General features: G+C 40.5%; 2 protein-coding genes across 2 annotated transcripts in view; one reads left to right on the top strand and one right to left on the bottom strand.

The window, feature by feature from the left end:
- LOC102789992 (apolipoprotein A4 a) overlaps positions 1 to 289 on the top strand; it is a 1,644-nt gene extending 1,355 nt beyond the window's left edge. The window contains exon 4 of the mRNA XM_006794481.3: positions 1 to 289. This exon is cut by the window's left edge and continues 843 nt beyond it. The gene's annotated coding sequence lies outside the window, so the exon portion shown is untranslated.
- A 2,808-nt stretch (positions 290 to 3,097) lies between these two features.
- On the bottom strand, positions 3,098 to 11,510 carry tomm40l (translocase of outer mitochondrial membrane 40 homolog, like). Its single transcript, XM_006794387.3, has 10 exons — positions 11,365 to 11,510; positions 8,085 to 8,299; positions 7,927 to 7,994; positions 7,448 to 7,540; positions 7,265 to 7,366; positions 5,748 to 5,853; positions 5,475 to 5,597; positions 5,314 to 5,390; positions 5,124 to 5,226; positions 3,098 to 3,855 (listed from the first exon to the last, which is right to left on the bottom strand). Exons 2-10 carry the CDS (start codon positions 8,296 to 8,298, stop codon positions 3,716 to 3,718), a joined length of 1,026 nt encoding a protein of 341 aa, XP_006794450.2. The 5' UTR covers position 8,299; positions 11,365 to 11,510; the 3' UTR covers positions 3,098 to 3,715.
- Positions 11,511 to 12,331: the final 821 nt, after the last annotated feature.

Below are 12,331 nucleotides of genomic sequence, written 5' to 3'. Positions count from 1 at the left end.
ACTTTGCAAAGGACCTTTTGGTGGGCCAAAGGTTTGACACCCTCCATCTAAAATAGCATAATGTATCGCTCACCTACAGATTAGTAGTAGCAGTAAATAGGTGCCCCAAGGTCAATAACTATTCATCATAAGTAAATACCAAGCTTCAGTGGCACTCATATATGTACTGGTATACATGCTAAGCTTTAAATGTCACTGGAGGAGTGCAATTCCTCATGATGTTTATGTTATATAGGCTGATAATCCTGAATGATCACTATTTTCATACCAATTAAACATTCTGTATCTCTCATGTCTCAAATTGATCTATATCTATTATTTATACTTCCACTTGTTCTATTTACTTTTTCCATTAGTTTTTACTACCTGTCTCCAACTTCTTTTATTAAATACATCTAAAAATATTGCTGTTGTGACAAACAGCCTCTGGGATGTACTTCTGGTTTATGGATCTAACATGCGGGAGAAAATATCTTAACAGAGAAAAGTCCTTTGGCTGTTCCCACAACAACCTGATAAGACAAAGGAGCAAAGTCTCCAACCCAAGATAAACTGATGAACAAATGACGCATAGAGAGATTGAAGCAAATGAAACAGAGTTATTCAAGCAGCTCACTCTGTTGTACTCCGAGCACAAAATGATATTGTGAAAGATTTCATTCAAAAGTTCTGTTTTACTTTCAATTTGTTAGAAAGTGATTAATGCCACCTCTTATTGATTTGTGGGTTTTGTCTTCTTTTTAGGACATTGTAAGGCAGACTAAGAGGGGCTAATTCTGATCTATTTTCCACCATAGGATATATTTACTTTCAGTTTCTAATAGTTTATGATATTAAAGTTAAACTGTCGTTGGATCCTAATGGTGCAGACCAGGAGATGTGATGCCCACAAACTACAATACATATAAGGCAAAGAGTTTGTGTTGGTCAATGAGGAGCAGAGACGCGTTACTGCCCATAAAAGTAATCCGATTACTTTTTTCAAGTAACGAGTAAAGTAAGGGATTACTATTGCAAAAACGGTAATTAGATTACCGTTACTTTCCGTAGGAACGCTGCGTTACTGCGTTACTAAAACCGTGATTTTCTTGCGAGAATGTCTCATGACAGTGACGTAAGCGAGTGTGATGTTCGTGACAACAGCTGTGTGCAGATCAACAATGGATCATATATCGAGTGCGGGAGAGAGTATGAGCGTGCAGCGTTTAAAGCGTGAAAGTACTGACCTTATTTTGAGTTTGATTCCGTAAAAAGTGACAAAAACATTAGTGTCCGCTGTGCGTGGGAAGAAAACTTCTTTTCACAGTGGAAAAAAAAACCCCTAAACTTCCAAGCAAGCACCGAGTAGCTACGACGTAATGAGAAACTCACAGAGAAACTGCGGTATCCTTCCACTGACCGCTGCGGCACACCTGCACCAGGATAAACCTCCGCCTACTCTACTCCTGCTTTACAGGTGAAAATAGAGCAAAAGGACCGCTAGTCTTTGACTTTATTTATTTTCTGCTGTGTTTAAGAATGGTGCATATAATTAAAATTTTGCTTCATGCATAAAGTTAAAAGATTAAAACTAACAAAACAAGTTTTAAAAAAAGACTTTTCCATTTGATTACATTTTGTATGATGGATTATGTAGAAAAAGTAGAATTGGGCTGAAAGATCTATCGCTTTATCACCTATTCAGGTTGTAAATCATGTTTTTAAAAGTAACTAAGTAACTAAGTAATTAATTACTTTTGAAAATAAGTAATCAGTAAAGTAACAGGATTACTTTTTTGGAGAAGTAATCAGTAATTAATTACTGATTACTTTTTTCAAGTAACTTGACCAACACTGATGAGGAGCATTTACCAGAGCTGAGCCTGAACTTTTGACATTAAACATTAAAACTGCATGTTATAGATTTGCCATTTGAATATGACAAAAACATGAATGGAAGCTGACGTTTCTTTGGTTTCTGTGGTATGTTCATTGCACTTGTGTATTCCTCTTTTTCTATTAGAACTATTAATGCACAGCCACAAACAGTTTCAGTTGTACAGTAGAAATTGATTGATCATCTCTTTGAGCCACATGTTTCTTGTGATGCATTTGTGGACATCGGGAAACTAGAATCAATCAAAATGTGGGATACTGATTCAGTACATACCCATACTACAGTGCTGATTGTCAAGCTTAGTTACACTGACAGCAGAAAAAAAAAACTTGGCGTGGTAGATTCTGTTTATACGTGGTATGCAGATCAGCATTGCTGCCTCACAACAAGAAAGTCCTGGGTTTGAATCCAGCGTGGGATGTCTGTGGGATGAGTTTCCATGTTCTCCTTGAGTCTGCGGCTTCCTCCCACAGTCCAGAATCACACATTTTTGGTTAATTGGTGATTCTGCTGCCTTATCTACTCCTTTAGCTTCACTCAAACAGAACTAATCCAATAAGATAGCGGTGAAGTAACCAGTTACGTGCTCTGAGGGGTGAAATTGAAGTTTTTTTTGTCATCACAGATGATGAGAATGCCTTTAGTTCCTCCTCACAAACCTGTGATCAGGTGTAGCCTTCTTCTCGCCCTATGACACCCAGGCTCCAGCTCTGCTACAACCCTGAAGCAGATTGATGACAGATGCTGATTATCTGCCAAAACTGGGTCATTCTTGAACGTTTCCAGGCTGATGTAGTTCAAATTCTGTGAAACAAACAATATATTGTTGAGGAAAGCAACTGATGCTTTCACAATATGCTGCAGGAGTATAAAGGCTAAAAAATGGTCATGGTCGTGCCATTGCTTGGTGGATGTCAGGCAGCATATCATAGATAATTTAACAAGTGGGTATGAATGAGATGTTACTGTTGTGAAATAAAAAAGTGATACAATAGTTTCTTATAAAGTGTTGTAGGTGGCTAAAGCCTAAAAACATTTATCCCATTGGTAGTGTTGCTAGGCAACATGGCAACAACATAATATCTGATATTAGATAAGATGTACTTGTGTGCAAAGTATGATTGCTCAACTCCTTCAGGAGTACGCACACAACATCTACAAATGGCTCTTAAAAAAAAAAAAAGTTGACGTTGACAGAAGGAAACGAGTACGACGTCCAGTTTTTGTAAGAAATTGTATTGATCAGCTTTGAAGAGGTATATACAGCTCATATATACTGTTCAGTATGTATGTAACATAAAAAAGGCAACAAAACAAGTGATGCATTGTGAACACGACATACAGTACAGTACACTCCTTCCTAACAGCTGGTAAACTTGTCTGTAACCAAAAACTGATACTTCTTTCACTCACTGCACACCAAGACAGACTTAATGGTAAAAAAAAAATATTAATAAAAGAAGAAAATTTTTAAATCAGGAGCAAAATAAAAACAAACATGACAGGCACTGAACTCAAACAAAGAGCTCTGTAAATCTGTCTTCTAATGTTACGTCCGCCTGCTGTCTATGTGTCTGTTTATGACGAGGGTCTGCTTCCTGACAGGTAACATTATTCATTACACTACTGATCATCGAGGGGATTCATCTTTAAGGTTTAGAGTCAAATGTAGATTTATATTAACCGCTTATATTCACCACATGTGGTGAAAAATGATTTGAGGAAACCAGCACTATAATTATTGGTCAAATCTACCAAAGAGGTCACCGGCAGTTTTCGTGGTAAAGTCTCTAGGTCAGTGGTGCGTCTGCGCCGTTTGTGAGCCGGCACTACGTCGGCCTAACCGATGTTGACGCCAAAACCGCACTGGAACTTGTTTTTGCGGTGGTTGAGGAAGCCGGAGAGGGACAGAGAGAGGGGCAGCGGGAGCAACTTCTTTTCCAACGTTGCCCCAACTATCCAGTTACTGTCAATTGAACCTGAAAGAGGCAGAACGGCAGATTTAAAGTAAGAAAAACTCTCAAATTGAGAAAGCCTTTGTGTATATGTACACCTCTGGTGCGTTTCACAGCTGGGTGTGATCATGTCCGTTTTTACCTCCATTTGAGTGATTTTGGAACATTACACTGGGATGAGACTTTGTGTGGGGAAAAAATACACCGAGCAATGTCTTTGCTTCCAGTTCTGGCTTCTTCTCTTCCTACATCAGCATTATGTGGCAGTAATAGCAACATCTATCATTCAGCAGAATACTGTAGCGGCCTCCTTTGCCTTAATGGCGGTTCTTGTCCAGAAAGTGAGTCGCTTTCTTGTTATTGGGCAGCAGTATGACCTTAAGCACAATTTAAGTGGACACACATCGTTGTGTGTAAGCTCGCCACACCACAAACTCATCTGTCCATTGGTTGGATGAGATAAAAACTAATGAGGACTTATTTTCTTACTGCAGCAGTTACATTTCTGTTTGGTAAACCTACCAGATCCCATTGACAAAAACACAAATATTATCTCACAGAACATAAACCAGGAGGGTTTGTCAGGCTGCTTTGATGCTAGTTTGACTCCAAATTCGTCTTCTTTCAGGAGGCGCCTCCAGATCACCCAATCCCAGCATCCTTGTGCCACACTACATCCGTGAATCTTCTCTTTCCCAGCAGCTCCACATTCAGCATCCTTTGTCCAATATATTCACTATCCCAAAACTCATCCACCTTCACTCAAACAAAACTAACCCAATGAAGCAGTGGTGCCCTAACCAGCTGTGTGTGGGGGTGTCAGCACAGTCTGGAGGCTGTGATGAGAGTTCCTCATCACCAAGAGCAGCGAGACAGCAGCTCGAGAGCCAAAACACATCAAATACATCCTATACTCACACTGGAAGAAGTGAACAACCTAAGGATGGGACGACGGGGCAGATTTAAGCTCGACTGCTTTAAATGACCCTTTTCTTCTTCTTTTTTTTTAATGTATAATCATTTGGAAATTCTGAGGGGCTTATAAAACTGGGACACAGTTTTGTTGCTAGGGAGGCAATTTCTGATGCAAGCAACTTCAGATCTTCAAAGCTCATATTTGACACCACAAGGTTTATAAAAACACTAAAAACGCTATAAATGACAAAGCACATTTATAACGTCGACTTTGTTCTATAATCTGTCACAAAAATTTGGCTGCAAATAAAATGCAGCGATGGATGAAGATGAAACTGCTCTCCTGAAATTATTTTACCAAACGTGCACATCTTTACCTTTAAATTGTAAATTTGCTTTAGGGACATCTAGCTGGTAGCCAAACGACACACTGGTGTCTTGCATGCGGGCACTCGCCTCAAACTCCACACCGACCTGTAACTGTAGAAGAGACAGATCATCATGAAGGCCAACTGTACAAAATAATGAGTCCTTTCTTACAAAAGGGATACATGCGGATGCGCTTACCTGATCGTTGGCTTTATGGTAGTAAGATGCATGAGCTCCCGCTGAGCCGAGTGTTAAAGTGGCGATGTAGTTGTTGCCTACAGAGAAGTAATTCTATCAGTTAGGACATGTGTCTGACGTTATAGTTCAGGCTTTGTATTAATCTTTAAACTGTGTCTCACCTGTGTATCTGCCAACTAAAGACATTACTGAGCCCTCCTCTCCAGGCCTGCGGTGATAAACCAGCTCCCCTCCCAGAGCCAGAGCCGGCGTTATGGACTGGAGGTAGTGTGCGACGACGATACCTGACAGGTGCACGACAGCAAGATGACAACAGATGTTCAGGTGCAGATCACAGTTTTGGTTTTGGCTGACTACATAGCTGCTTTTCACCAATTTAAAAGAACAGACAACAGTAACAGTGACCTGCACGGCATCTGTGACTGATGACCTACCAGAGCCAACAAGGACATCTGGGTTTCCGAGCGTGACAGTTGCAGTAAAATCTTCTCCCCTGAACTCAGCGTCGCCCTGCCAGTTCACAAATTTGTGTTGCTGTGTCTGAGGATACAACATATTTAACAGTTAGAATCATGCAAGAACAATAACACACAAAATAGAAACATCTCAGAAGACATTTTTGAGCGTAGAAACTTCTCGCCACATGAAAAAATTAAATAAAGTAAATAAGATAAAAATAAGAATCTGACCATGAAAAAACCCAGCAACTTCTACTGTATAATGATGGAGCAGATATAGACACTTTGCACATCTGGTGCTTAATAATCAAAGATAACTGGAAATGTGGTTGCTAACAAGTGACGCATCCCTAGTTTTATCCCACAGGGTTGTGTCAGAGAGTCCGGTGGAAAAATCTGTCAAACATGCAGAGGAACCTGCTGTGGTGACCCCTGGTGAATAAGGGACCAGCTGAAAGCAGGTTTAACTGGAAATGTGACTGGCATAAAGTGCTCTGAGGGGATTTATGTCAAAACGGCACATCTTATCACAACGGAAAATATATGAATAAACTGTAAATGTAAAGGGTAAAAAAATGCCAACATGACACATTCTTTTACTCTTTACCCCTTGAAAGCCAACTAGGAGTAATCCATGAGGCTGTTTGTTGAACAGAGAGGTTTCTGTAATATTTCAGGTCTGCTTATGGAACAAATTAAATGTGTCTGTGACAGAGGGTACAGAGGGTGGTCTCTGCATAGGCAGCTACCCTCAGAAAAAGTCATCAAGCACATCTTAAACACATGCCCTTGGGGGCAGGGATACCTCAGTAGGTAGAGTGGTGGCCCCATGATCGGAAGGTTGGGGGTTCGATTCTCCTGAACAGCTACCCTGAGGTACCCCTGAGCAAGGTACCGTCCCCACACACTGCTCCCCGGGCACCCAATGGCTGCCCACTGCTTCACTGAGTGAATGGGTTAAATGCAGAGAGGAATTTCCTCACGGGGATCAATAAAGTACACTTTCTTCTTCTTTTCTTTCTTTCTTCTTAATTAATATATACTTATGTGTCAAAATTGGCCATTTAGGGTACTGGGGAGGTCTTCAAACGTTGCCTTTATATAATATATAAAAAGTCAAACGAGCATTTTACAGACATCAGCTGACTCTAGTCTGAAATTAGTGGGAAACCCCCCCAAAATAATTCATTCGTAAAGTGTAAACTGTGATTTTGTGAAGACTGGCTCAGTCTGATAAAGTCCAAAGCCTTTAACTTGTTTGAACTGTTGAATGATCTTTCTATTAAAAAGTATGTTGGTACACTAGACGGCCAAAGTTGGTTGGATTGTTTTTATTATTTTCTTTCTATGGAGTAAAACATTTTTATTTTTAAAGAAATTACTAAAAACTGCAGTGAATTGTTAACAAGAGTCACTGTAGAGCCCCACTCGACCCACACATTTTCATGGTTGCATTAAAGGGAAAAAGTCCAGACAGCAGTAAGAGGTTTCACCTGGAAGGCCACTTTGGATCGTATCCTGTTGGTGATCTGGTGGATGATCTGGGCGTTAAGGCTGCCGCTGTTGTCCATGTCTCCCACCATGACTGGAAACGACTGAGCAACAGGAGAGTGTTTGTATAACAGTTTAAACCACAGCGTAAAGATGAGATTCACATTGAATTTAAGGCTTCATACCTCTGCTGGACCCGTCTGCTTCGATCCAACATACGTAGCACCGAACCTGTAGAGGGAATCTCCGGTGGTGCTCAGCAGCACAGTGTGAATCACCTGCAAGCACGCAGATTAAAAATGCACTTTATTCACATTTATTACAGTTCGCTGAAAACAGTCCAGTGACGGCAAAACTTTAGACTAAAACGACACCGTAAAATCTGAGTTTTAAATATGTTGCTGGACTTCATGAATCGACATAAAGGAGAATCGCTTCAGTCGTGCAATGACGGTAAAAACCTGCGTCAATGCCAAAGTTTGACATAATCTTATTTTGCTTCCAGTATTTATTCCCCCTCTCATTCTACAGACAGAGGGAATCTTAAATGTATATAATCTAACTATCTTCATCACACCATCCTTGAACATTTGGGTACACAGATATCAGTCGAGAAAGCTAATTTTAGCCAAGCTAATAACAAGGTTAAATGAGCTTAACTGACCTGGAAATGATTGCTAAGACCCTTATTAACAACTAGCTTCACGCCTTCCATCTGCAAAGGAAAAACCTCTGAGGAGAAAACACACACAGGTAAGACAAATTGAGATCAAACAGACATTCCTCTCCAATAAACATTTTTTTTAAAGCTGCTCCTCTTACCTTTGCACTTCCGATGACACTCGTCAAACGCCCCTGGATTGGGCAAAGCATTTTCTGACTCCTGCTGCTGAGCAGAGGTTTCCCCAGTCTGGGGTATAACTGCGGAAACCGGAGGCATCCCAAAGCCCGGTGGCACCGTCAAGCCAGGGGCAGGAGTGCCGCCCGAGGCTGGTGGTGGTGGGTTGGGGGAGCTGGCAGCCAAAACACTGCCCATTCTGAATAGCCAGGACAGAAACACAGAGACAGAGAAGGAAGGACTGAGTGAGTAGCTGATTTATAACGCAATAACAGACTGCCAGTACAAGCTGAGGAAACGTTAAACATTAAAGGAAACTTGTTATGGTTTTCTTCATTTTCTCTCATATCCTGTATAAATACTGTTACAACTCTCACTCAAGTCATGGTTCCAGCAGCTTTTCTACTCTTTGTGCTGTATGATGTCAATAATAGCTGATATCTCCAATATCTCCAGGCAAATAACTCTGTCTGTGACCCACTTACTGTTTAACCTTCTGTTTGTGAGGGTCAGCCAATCAGAACAATGTTGGCTTACAGGAAAAGAAGCTTAAGCAGCTAGTTACAGATGGGGGAGGAACTGAGACTATATCAAGGCCCCGAATTAAAGGCCTAAGTCATGGATTACTTTTTACGCTGTAAAGCCTCTGTAGTAAACATGTGGAGCTCAATATGAGCAGAATAGGTTTCTTTTCAACAATCAGCACTGTTAGTATAAGTATAATACAAATATGTCAATAACACAGACAAACCTAGAGACTACTCATGTTTTATCCATATCAATTACAACATTATCAACTAACTTTGAGCATCAAAACTGAACCCAGCATAGTAACAGAGCCCCACCACAAAGAGTCCGATGCTATTGTTTAGCAACTGTCAAAAAAGCACTTCAGTATGGATACAAGGGATTCATAAGCTTGGAGTCTTATAATTTAGACTAACCAGTCAATCATCCTGAGCTGGTTCTAGTTCCCCAGGACGGCAAAAAGTTAATGAGCTGAGTTATCGGTCCACTCCACACTTAAAATAGTCCTGAGTGACTTGAGCAGGGTATGCTGTTGAACAAAACTGGAGTTTTAACGTCATGATGGTGACTCTCTTAACCCGGTAAGATCACTGTGGTGACTTTAGCTGAGGACATGAGCTGGTCCAGAGGAGATTATGTTCAGATTTGGGTTTAAAACTGAGAGGAACCATCACCGATTCTCCTTCTTCTAAATGTGATATAAATCAGATAATGTCTGATCAGACATTTCCACTCACCCCAAAACAAATCTGTGATACAAACCATTACAAAATAGGCCACAAAAACACTGAAATCATGTAGAAAATAGCAGCTTTTGAATGAATTCAGAAAATGAATTATTTTCTGCAGCACCAGGAATACCTTTAGGTTTATCTTATATGCATCCCCTATTCTCTGATAACATCACTGAAGCAGCTCGCATTCAAGTGATCAATTTGTGCAGAGGCGTCAAATGACACAGCCTTTTATGTGAGTACACAGAGCTTGGAGCAGAAAGCATGTGCTGGGAAAGATGATAACCACTACTGTGACACTTGTTATCTTTGACAGGGGTTTCCGATTTTGTTGAACCAGCAAACACAAAGTCAGTCTGACCATATCAGACCTGTGTTGTAGCCCACCCCTCTGTTTTCACACTAAAAACTCAAGTCAGCATAGTTTCCAAAATGACAGTAATAAATCGCATACACTTTAAAATATTAGTGTGAACATACAGAGCTGTGAATTTTTTTTCGCCCTTTCTTCTTTCTCTTTTTTCTTAATTATGAAGGAATAACGTTATCCAAACATACCTGGCTCTAAAAAACTACCTGCCCTCTATACCTAATAACTAGCTGCGCCACCATTGGCAGCAAAAACTGCAATCAACCAACAAAGCAGCCCTGGACCATCACACTACCACTGCCGTGTTTGACTGTTGATATGTTTGATATGTTGTTTGTTTTTTGTTTAAATAAAACGCTGTGTTAGTTTTACTTCAGATGTAAAGGAACTCAAACCTTTATAAAAACGTTCATCAGTCCACAGAATATTTTCCCAGATATCTTGGGGATCATTAAGATGTTTTTGGTAAAAATCTTGGATGCCATTTTTGTCCAGGCTCTTTCTTATTGTGTTTTTTCATCATGAACTCTGACCCTGAGTGAGGGTTAGAGTGAGAGCTGTTCTTTAGATGTTGTTTTTGGCTCTTTTGTAACTTCTTTTGGAGTAATTTTGGTAAACTGGCCACTCCAGTGAAGGTTCATCACTGTTCGAAGTTTTCTCCATTAGTGGATAATGAGCTTAGCTCTCACTGTGGTTCACTGAAGTCCCAAAGGCTTAGAAATTGCTTTCTAACCTTTTCCAGACTGATGGATGTCACTAACTTGGTTTCTCATCTGTTCTTGGTTTTCTGTAGATCATTGCATGATTGCAGATCTTTTAACCTACTGCACTTTGTCAGAGGTTCTATTTAAGTGATCCGATCATTCATCAGCTCTTGCATTAATCAGGCCTGGGTGTGGCTACTGAAAGTCAATTCAACTTTCCAAAAAAATGTGATTAATTACAGTTTGGCTTAACAATAAGGGGTAATTACTCTTTCACAGCACTGTACCTTTAGAAGCAGCACCATGTACCACCACCTGCCAAGCGCCACTAGGAGGATCCCGTTTCTCTCTGATGTTGCCATTAAGTCATAAACTTATAATTATGTAAATTAATATAAGCATATCACGGTGACAGATCAAACTGATCCTTTCGGAGTTTGGAAAGCGTTTGCTTGAACTAATTAAGCATTAAAACAGCAGTGCCTCAGGTTGCTCATGAATGAACATGTGCAGAATGGGTGTAGTGTCCCTTTAACCTTCCTTCCAAACAGCTTACACTCATTCATTTGCAGTTAAGGTAAAAGAGGGCGGTTAAATTAAACTAACAATGATGCGATATCAATGAAAATGTCCACAAACCAGCAATTATTATATACTCTCATAATTTTGTGTAGCTTACACCCTGAATGGGAACTGCCTCATGTATAAGAAAGCATGAATAGGTTAGCCGTGCTAGCTCCTTTAGCACCTGATTAGCTTGCTGGCTAGCTTTACAAACAGCAACTGACAGTCTGGAGATAAAACGCTGCTGCTTATGGAGGAAAACTGCGGCCGATCTGTGAGACAAAAGTTGCCGAACAAAACCGCCAACACGCTTCCACTGAAGCATCACGTTATATAAAATACAGAGCTTTCAAATGCTACTCACGTTGTGATTTCCAGAGGACGATACAGCCGGAAGTTGAAGCCAATGGCACCAACGAAGAAGACTCGGGAGCCCCGCCTTTTTCGTCAATGCAAAATGATGATTGGATGAAGGAGCATGTATCCGCGGACATGATTGACGAAGTCATCTATCAGTTATATGAGGCGTCCTTGACGAATCGCAGGCCGGGCTTCGAGTTGATGTAATGCTCATTCTCAAGCATTATTGGCTAAACAAGGAACGGTCAGCCGTAAGGGGGCGGGGCGCTGACGCCGATTAAGAGAGACCAGCCGGGCGGTTGGTTGGAGTTTTAAGGGCGGTTGTAGTAAAAGGTGAAGAAGAAATACTTTCAAGGTCAAAAGGTAGCCTGAGGATCTCCAAGCAAACAAAAAGCAGCCTGAGGATCTCCAAGCAAACAAAAAGCATTGTTTTCAAACAACAGGCCTCTGTCCCATTATGGCTACACAACGAGCAGCACCCTTATATTTTGTAGCTGGAGGCCCAAAACAGTAGATGAACAGTTAGCAAGGTGGAGAAAGACGTACACATATATCATCTTCCACTAGTGAAGTGCAATACTGCAAACTTTGGTATCCAGCCCACACCAAGTAAATACAGGGCTGATACTAAGAAGGACACTGATACAAGTTTAACCTATGAAGGTAGCTTGAGTGACCACTAAATCATGATTCATACCTTCTGTAATAATTACTTAAATAAATAAAAATAGATGTTCAGATATTTTTCATAATGCATGTTTGAGGTGTGGCTTTTCCATTTCCCCAAAAATAATTTATTTACCACAATTCACATGTAGATAAAAAATGGGTTATGTACTGAACTGAGAGGATAGACACAAGGTCTTAATCCCATTGTGCTAATATCAATCAGATATGAGTACCAGCATTAGTGTCAACACTATCGATATTTGTATTGATCCGCCCACCTCTCTCCCCAAAATACAGCATAT

Source organism: Neolamprologus brichardi, chromosome 22 (assembly GCF_056152115.1).
Source record: "Neolamprologus brichardi isolate AB-2024 chromosome 22, ASM5615211v1, whole genome shotgun sequence".
NCBI classification, from domain to species: domain Eukaryota; kingdom Metazoa; phylum Chordata; class Actinopteri; order Cichliformes; family Cichlidae; genus Neolamprologus; species Neolamprologus brichardi.
Note: the sequence above shows the minus strand (reverse complement) of the source record. Positions and strands in the feature narration are given on the sequence as shown.

Bases quoted from the DNA above. Each gene is read 5' to 3' on its own strand.
- tomm40l (XM_006794387.3), bottom strand. From the start codon at position 8,298: ATGGGCAGTGTTTTGGCTGCCAGCTCCCCCAACCCACCACCACCAGCC. The intron at 7,367-7,447 runs GTATGAAGCCTT...CCTGTTGCTCAG, and splicing joins AGCAGACGGGTCCAGCAGAG to TCGTTTCCAGTCATGGTGGG. The intron at 5,391-5,474 runs GTGAGACACAGT...ACTTCTCTGTAG, and splicing joins TTTAGTTGGCAGATACACAG to GCAACAACTACATCGCCACT.